Source organism: Ananas comosus, linkage group 1 (genome assembly GCF_001540865.1).
Source record: "Ananas comosus cultivar F153 linkage group 1, ASM154086v1, whole genome shotgun sequence".
Lineage (NCBI taxonomy): Eukaryota > Viridiplantae > Streptophyta > Magnoliopsida > Poales > Bromeliaceae > Ananas > Ananas comosus.
The window spans coordinates 23,527,813-23,536,509 of NC_033621.1; the positions used below are offsets into that span (position 1 = coordinate 23,527,813).

Sequence of the window (8,697 nt, forward strand, 5' to 3'; positions counted from 1 at the left end):
TTCGGCTGCTACAAAGTAGATCACTCAGCTCTTATTATACACGACTATGCTATTCCTTCTGAAAGAGTGTTCTGAGTATGGAAGTGGTGTTTCATAGCTGTTTCTTCGACAACTATTCCAGTGAATGTGTAATTGTGTTTACTTTAATTTCTATTTGCCTGTATTGCGTGAGAATCAATTAGAGCCGAGAATAACATGAAATGTATGATGAGCCCATGCCGCTGCCGCTTCCATCAATAGAAACCCGTGAGCACTCAGAATATGAGTGTAGTAATTGGTCATTTAACAAGTCTTTTAAACCTAGCTGGCTATATAATTGACAGAAATTAGTTCACTGGATCTTGACAGAAGATGGGATGATTGCAATCTAAGATAAAGAACCCTACAGGAGAAAACAGAAAAAAGTATATGCTTTGTATGTTTAATATCGCGCTGTTTGTTACTAACCACAAGCTCTTTTTCAAGAAAAAAAGATCTTTCAATTACAGGATATGATTACAGTCTCTCTATTCATCGAGACAAAACAAATACAACAACAGCCGTGATGTTACACATTTCCTAACAAAGTATTGTTATTTCGTTTTAATTTGGGTCGAGCCACTCAGAATAACATCTACCGCCTTGGTGTATGAAAAGAATCAGTATCGTCTATGTTGCTTCCATGTTTGTACTTGGCTGTTCCACTGAAAAACCCATGGAACAAACAAAAATCAATAGTGTTGTGACAACTATGCAAATGCATCTGCCTGTCGTTTAACTAATCTCGCATACAAACCGTCCTCCTGAATGAGCTCCTTATGGCTTCCAACCTGCATGAATCAAAGAAAGCAGTGCTCGACTGACTAGGAACAATAATTATTCTACTACCTCCTTCTCATGTGAATTCCAGAGAACATAATAGCATCATGTAAAAGTTTCAGATGTTGAATAAGGGAAGACATACCTCTGCAACTCTACCACTATCCATGACTATAATTCTATCAGCAGATTGGATTGTTGATAGCCTGCAATATTCATTGTACTCTTTTATATGATGCCAAGTTATCTGAAGGAAAGGATCTCAATGCGGGTATTTGAAACTACCTATGTGCTATGATGATCACAGTTCTCCCAGTCTTCGATCCATTTTGAGCGGCTCGAATGACCCCCTAAATAAAGTCAATAGTCTGATTAGCCTGGTTCTGGAACAGCTTCTCCACTTCAAAAGAGCAAAAGCTTCCACAAGCCAAGCGTTTTTGCACTAACAAATATTCATCGAACTTTTGTAGTGGCTGGAAAAAAAAAAAAACTATTGATCCCCCAAAGCAAAAGCTTCGGTTTGGATCTTGCATTTGCTGTCACGAAAAGCTGTTAAGTCGGTTTCCATGAAACAACCTATTAGAGCTTCTTCAAATAGCTCTACTCAAACAAAACTTTTATGAAAGCTCCAAGCATGCCAAACAGGCCGCAAGCCAAATCCTGTACTCAAGTGGCAATCTGTGCTCGAAAAAAGAACCTACCTTCACGTTATGTTCGCTCTCCGCATCCAGCGCACTAGTGGCTTCATCAAGAATCAAAATTGTAGGGTCTCTAAGGATAGCTCTGGCTATAGCAATCCGCTGCTTTTGACCTCCACTAAGAAGAGCATCGTCAACTAGAGTTTCATATCCGTTGGGGAGAGACACTATGAACTCATGAGCAAATGCCTGCTTCGCTGCCCACTCCACTTCTTCCTGACTGACCTCCCTAGGGCACCCATACTTAATATTTGAACTTATATCCATTCTGAATAGCCGCGGCTCCTGCAAACACCAAACTTGAATCTATGATTAGTTTTCCCGTAACACAAATGTAAGAAGCACTACAAATTCATACACAAGATTTCTTTGCTCCTGAACCTGTCCCACGAAGCCAATTCTTTCTCGGAACCATTTGATGTCCAACTCTCCCAGTGGGACGCCATCAACTAATATCTGCAACATAAACCAAGAAAAAGCAAAATGCACTTTGATGTCCTGTACTCGATCAAATTGTGGGCAAAAGAAAAACTCAAGTCATTGACATTAATAGTTCGTTTCATCAGGTGCATATTCTTCAGTAAAAATGAGAATGCAGAAGTCCCGGTGCTCAAACTGAAAAATACATCTCAATGAGCTTGGACCAACCTAAAAACCTGAGTTGATAAGTGGAACCCTTCCACATTCATATAAAAGCCAAAATTCTTAATATCTAATGATGCAGAATTTCTATTCAAATACTTCCCAAGATGAACTATATTTCTTGGCTCCAAGTAGTCCCAAAATCAATTAAAGATAATCTTTCATAAAGCCCTAGTGTTCCCAAACTCAATATTATCATATAAGCTGTTTTCTCTTTTTCACACTGGCAAAGCCCTGCTCTTACTTGATTCCTTACTGTCTAACGGTCTCATTATGATCGTTGAATCAGATGGCACTATTTGGAATATTGTGGACCAGTTTTACTTATTTAAGTTTCATACTCTTGTTGATAATATAAAGAGTATACCCATCTCTCCTGCATTGAACGAAAGAACATGTAATATGTTGATGAGTTACATGCGCTTTCCAGTGCCAGCCTATGGGCCCACCGTATAGGCAGGGGTATATCATCGGTTTTCTAGACAGTGATATGATGTAGACCTAGCTATTCGTGACTCATGAGAGACTCTTTGTTTCTGACCAAAAAAAGTCCGCATGATCCCACTGGCATTTAAATCTTATAATAATATACCAGTTTCCTCAAAGTACAGCCATTATTATAGCATACTGAATGCTGCAACTCTTGTTATTATAAATTTCACTCATTTCAGACTGCCAAGAAATGGTGGATATAGTTTCAGGAAGGGAGACAAAAAAGAGGGAGTACCTGACCGTTTGTTGGTTCATATAGACGAAGCAATAGATTGACAATTGTGCTTTTCCCACTTCCACTAAGACCAACCTTTCACATAAAAGAAAGAAAATAAACAAACTGTCTATACTCCAGCATGATAGAGATTAGAGAGGATAAGGATAAAATTTAGGGCGCACTTACAATGGCAACTACTTCATTCGGTTGTACTGACAAAGATACTCCTTGTAGAACTGGTACCTGTTGGAGCAACAAATATACAAAATTTAATCATATCATACTAATTATGGCCATCCAAAATTTCAAAAGTTTAAAAAATTTAAGTGAACAATCTGCCCATTTTAATCTACCACTACTGCGGTAATAACTGTTAGCACATGACTGTCAGCACATGACTTTCATATGACCTGTTAAATATTCAATTGAAGATCCCGAGTATAGTAATGAATAAAGATTCAACATACCTCGGACCTCGAAGGATAAGAAAATGATACGTTAACAAACTCAATATGCCCAACCAGCTTCTCTAACTTCAGCCCTGCCAATATTTACTTAAGCATTATGCACATTGACCAGTAGACTCTCGGGTTTAACTGTTACAACTAATTAAAGTATAGAGAACGACGTCAAAAGGAATCTTCAAAACTTAGAAAAGTTTGCCTCATTATCATTTCAATCATAGATCAACAAATTATCTTTCAAGACTTTGAGAGAGCTGATGCTTCGATTCGAAGGACTTTCTATGCATGCAATTAAAATGGATGAGATAAATTTTCACCCACTGCTAAGCCTAAACTAAATTCATGGTTTGCAAGATTGATAACGAGCATAAATTCAAAAACTTGTTATCATGATTGATGTAAAAGAGGAATATATTATGGCGTTCTGTACTAGCAGGGTTTAGATACTAATAAGAGAAATGAGTTATGACACTGCCTACAAGAAAATCTTTTCCTCAGTCACAATTCTTCAAAGCTATATTGCATAATAAAGCAGATCACGCAGTTTCGATTGCAGTCCAGTAAATACTTGCAATAAAACTTTAATGGAAATTTGAATCACGCTCACAAAAACATGAACTCTATTGTCATAATTAAACACCCATAAATTTTTGGTCAAATTGGCATAATAAATCTTCTAGGAAAATACCGATATTGTACATATGTTAGCTTAGAAACCCCATAAGTTAGGCATCTAATGTAAAATATGTGACATCCTACTTTGGAGAAGAATAATAAAATCTTGTAATCCTATTAGATCAGTCTTGACAAATGGTGGTGGCAGCTCACATATATTGGTTCTCTTGAGCAACAAATGGTTAGGTCAATTTGTAATGGAAAAGTAAATGCAGGTCTAAAAACAGCATATTTAAGATTAATACAAAAGTTTCAATGATGATAAGGTTGCTAGTTACATGATACCTAGATTCTAAAAATGATTAAATTGAACCTGAAACATACTTTCAAATGAAAGAGTTCTATAAAGTTCTTGCCTTCAGATGAAAACTGTCTGCTGGGCAAGAGATCCATTAACTTAAAAACTTTTTCACTTGCTCCAACAGATTGCATCAGCGAGGACCAGTTGTCTCCAATCCACCATGTTGAAAGAATCAGCCACTCGGAATATAGTATGAACTTTGTTAGTTGTTCTGCTGTTATATGACCAGACATGATAGAAATTCCTCCTATCAACACTGCAATAACCTATAAACACTTATTTGCCAGGTGAAATAGAAGTAATATCATATAGAGACATTAGAATATAAACAAAAGCCTAGACATAAGATTCAAAGTGTAACCAAGTACTATAGTTTTGAAGACACATAGACTACTTTTAGCATTGTTGCGCACTACGCTGACTATGCTTAGCATCTTATCGTGTCAAATAAAGAAAAAGTCATTCACTCACTTAGCTGGTCGCAATTTTCTTCTTATATTTTAAGAACAAAGATGAACACAAGAAGATGAGGAATAAGAGGGGATAAGATAAGTGGTTGCAGAACAATCTAAATGGCTTTTACTGAAAACTATGCAGGAAAGAAGCGGCAATAAGATAACCAATAAAATAAACAACTTCGAGAATGTGTTATGTGGCAATGCTCTCTTTCCGACGTGTTTAAAGTGAATGCAGTAACAGATGACTTCTAAAAGGTCAAACTAGTAAGGATTTTTGCTTGAGAAGGGTTTCAATTATTGTGAAAATAGAAAAGAACCTGTGTGGAATGATAAAGAAAGTTAAAGCTTAAGCTCCAACATCCATAAGCCATGCTCTGTCGCAAGCTTATATCATACAGCTTCTCAAGCCATGTAAAGTACCTAAAAAAATTATGAGGAAGTATTAGTTCTATAAGATTTTTGCAAGATATGACATGAATCTGTGGCTATTCAATGCCCTTCCTTGTGTTAATTAGACACATACACAGGAAGGCATGCAGAAACACAAACACACACACACACACACACACACACAGAGGAGAAGAGAGGCATAAATTACCTTCTAAATTCATGGTTTTCAGTCCCATATACTCGAACTGTCCTCACTAATGAAAGGGTCTCTTGTGCAACCTGATTTAGCATCAATTGATCAGATTTAGAAAATGGACATAAGGAATACATACATATATATAGTGAAGATATTATGTTTCAAAGAAGAACTGCTAGCAGGACACGTATCTTACTTCATTAGCACACGCAGTGAATTCTTGTGTTAGTTTAGCAGCTCTCTTTTGGTACCTATAAATTAAGAATGGATCAAACTAAAATTTTGACAAATCAATATCTCCTAAATAGCAACCTGGCTTATAAAGGATACTCCATTATATATTACAACATTTGCAGAGAGATATAAATACCAGTGATTAAATGTGTATTGAATATCATTTTAATAATGCTCATAATAATTTTAATATTACTTTTCTATAATCTCTCTGTAGGAAATCTTTGGTTACTAAACTAGGTAAATTTTACCAATATGACTGACTACACAATGTCTAGGTTGCTGGCCAGTTGAATTGAACCACTCAGTAGTTCATTAAATAAGCTAACAAACTTGTCCTTCATTATTGACTCAAAAGGCTGATATGATGACAATGAAATTCTAAATGAAATGGAACATAGCTTGCTTTCTATTCCCATGTTATGCATTTTTTATTTTTCACTCGTAAACTAGCAAAATTAGATAACATTGCTGTAACACACCAAAACTGACCCACTAGAATAAGTAGCTTGTCGGACCTAAACCACTTCACGCAAAATGCTTAAGCTTATGGCACTCATGATAGAGCCAAACAACTACTCTCCCTTTTTTTTTCCAATGAAGAACTATTTGGGATGTTACAAATGAGATTTGATGTATGTTACAGTAGAACAATCTTACCGTCCATAGACGAGCATAATTGTTGCCAAGGCAGAGCAAATCAGCACAGTGGATAAAGCAAGAGGCCAAGATAAGAACAGCAAATATATTAATGCACCTGTTCCCTGAAAATAAACTCAACAAAGGCTGTTGTCATACCAAATCATTTTGCACATGAAAAATGAAAGACAAAGAAAGCATAGAAACAAGCACCTGAAGTACATTGCGTGATATTAGATTAAGATCATTGCCTATGACTCGAGATACTTGCTGACAGTCAGACCCAAGCCTGCTAGTCAAATCACCAACTGTTTCTTCATCAAAAAAGGACACATCCTAGCAAAACGAAAATGTTCAAAGTTAGAAAGAAAACCATTTCAAGAAAAAAAAAAGAAAAAAAGAAAAAGGAAAGTATTACTCTCAAGAGCAATGTTTTAATCCAGCATATCTATTGGTATAAATCTGACCTGAAAAAGAAGAGAACCATAGAGCATTTCCCTCATTCGCCTAACCTGCAGAATATTTCCGAAGGTAACCTCATCAAAAACTTTGTGATGCAAAAGCTAACATTTATTAATTAACGACATAAAAATACTTGTAGACAAAAGTAAAGAAACAGAGAATCCGACATGGTTTTACCAAAATCATGTTAGCGATGGCAAAACAGCAACCTCTCAGACCACTGCACAATTCAACAGCCAGTTAAAATTTGAGTCCTCTGTGCATAATCTATCTTAAAATCATCTCGTATGAGCACCTCATAAGATTCTCTAGGCAACTAAAAATGTTGTAACATTGGCAACTACTCTTAAGATTTAGAGGTGAAACCAAGAAAACATTTTATTTTGCTTTTCTTGTCAACTGTAAACAATATAAAAAACACATCACTACATTTTAGGTAAATGAAATTGTCTTGAAAGTTGAAAGTCTGAAGCTTAACTGCATTACACTGTTCCTCAGTTTTTTTTGGTTATGTTTTCTATTTAGGAGACCTTCAAAAGTAGGAGACATAAGAAGATGCAGGCATGAAGATAAGGGCCATTGAATACCACTCATTGCTTAGAATATATTCATGCAATAAAGGCACAACACAATACAATGATGGAAACGTCCACAGGCTGATAGGTTTAATGGCTGGAACTCAATCTGATAGCAGTCCATAAAGTGTCAAATAAATAGCCACAGTAAAGATGAGGTAGTTGCTACCTCGAACGTAATGTATTCAAAAGGAGAGATGGTAAAAGTCCAAACAAGATTTTCAAGACTACTAAGTTTTGTTGGAGCAAATGGGATCACTGAGCCTTGCGAATTTAGTTAAGAAGGTTTTTGAATTTAATTATAAGAATCAACCCCAGGGGAACTAATAGCAGGAGTTGTCATGTTGGTCAGCGCAGTATGCACACACTGACCGTGGTTGTCCCATGCGTGGTTGTGCCACTATAATTGCCTTGAAAGAAATTACCCGGAAAAAAAAAAATCACGAAACTACTAACCTGCATATTCCAGATGTTAAGCACAGAAGAACTAATAGCTTTGCATTACTGTAGAACATTGTTCCGCCATTTTGAGCAGAAAATATAGACGCTGCCAAGAAATGCGGTATCGATATCTCCGAAAGCTGCATTAAGATAAAACCAGTACTCTTGCTAAAGACCACGTTGAGAGAGCTTATTACACTACTCAATTGAGCCTGAATTACTCACTCAGACTACTCAAATACAATATATATATACAGTGGCATGTAATGAACACAACACACGATCGATACGCATCAATAGCATACCATACCGCGGCGCCGACGAGGGAGGCGAAGCCGAGGAGGATGACCAATCTATCCTTGGCCACCAACATCCACATCCTGCGGAGCGCGACGATCACCGAAACGCCCTTCCGCCGCCCACCGATCCCTTCCTCTTCCTCGTCCCCCAGTCTCCACCAGCTCCCTCCGGGGATGATCGACGCCAACCTCTCCGCAATCCCCGCCGCGGCGTCGCTTCGTTTTCCGATATCTCGCCGGAGATCGAAGCCATCGATGGGGAGAGAGAGCGAAGAAGACGACGATTTGGGAGGGGAGAGGTGGCGGCGGCGGGATCGGCGGCGGTGAGAGGAAGGGTTGGTCGCTGTGGTGGTGGTGGTGGTGGTGGTGGTGGTGAGGAGGAGAGGAGGAGAGGTGGGGGAAAGGAGGAGGGGGCGGCGAGGTTGGAAGAGGAGGTGGGTGGTGGGAGGAGGAAGATGAAGGGAATGATACATTGTTATTACTGTTATCGCCACCACTCTCAAATGTTCAATCCCCCGTTTCGGAAAGAGGCGTCCGGTGGGGATAACCGTGGGCCGTATTTAACGGCAGAGACGTGGTAGATGTTGTGACGTGTAAGCAACTGGTGGGAGGATTTTGGAAGAAAAAATTGTGTGGGGCATTTTGACGAGTGGTGCTGGAGGTGGTTGTGTAGAATAAAAATGCTACCTGTTTATTTTATTGTAAAATATATAAAT

The 8,697-nt window shown here is 38.0% G+C and overlaps 1 protein-coding gene across 2 annotated transcripts; it reads right to left on the reverse strand.

Moving 5' to 3' along the window:
- Positions 398–8,531, reverse strand: LOC109710843 (ABC transporter B family member 26, chloroplastic). 2 transcript variants are annotated; one of them, XM_020233625.1, is made up of 18 exons: positions 7,993–8,531; positions 7,698–7,822; positions 6,844–6,886; positions 6,672–6,716; positions 6,418–6,540; positions 6,226–6,329; positions 5,528–5,582; positions 5,344–5,414; positions 5,063–5,165; positions 4,343–4,553; positions 3,315–3,388; positions 3,034–3,090; positions 2,866–2,940; positions 1,878–1,952; positions 1,500–1,781; positions 1,084–1,148; positions 944–1,004; positions 398–809 (listed from the first exon to the last, which is right to left on the reverse strand). In XM_020233625.1, the coding sequence occupies exons 1-18, from the start codon at positions 8,452–8,454 to the stop codon at positions 729–731; spliced, it is 2,112 nt and encodes a 703-aa protein (XP_020089214.1). In that variant the 5' UTR covers positions 8,455–8,531; the 3' UTR covers positions 398–728. The 2 variants fall into 2 exon arrangements, with proteins under 2 accessions (XP_020089214.1, XP_020089221.1); XM_020233632.1 differs by having other exon boundaries at positions 7,988–8,129.

What these genes read in the sequence shown, in the direction of transcription:
- LOC109710843 (XM_020233625.1), bottom strand. Translation starts at nt 8,454, where the DNA reads ATGTATCATTCCCTTCATCTTCCTCCTCCCACCACCCACCTCCTCTTC. An exon ending in CCATCGCTAACATGATTTTG is followed by an intron (nt 6,717 to 6,843) that starts GTAAAACCATGT and finishes AATATTCTGCAG; the next exon opens with GTTAGGCGAATGAGGGAAAT. An exon ending in ATGAACCAACAAACGGTCAG is followed by an intron (nt 1,953 to 2,865) that starts GTACTCCCTCTT and finishes TTTATGTTGCAG; the next exon opens with ATATTAGTTGATGGCGTCCC.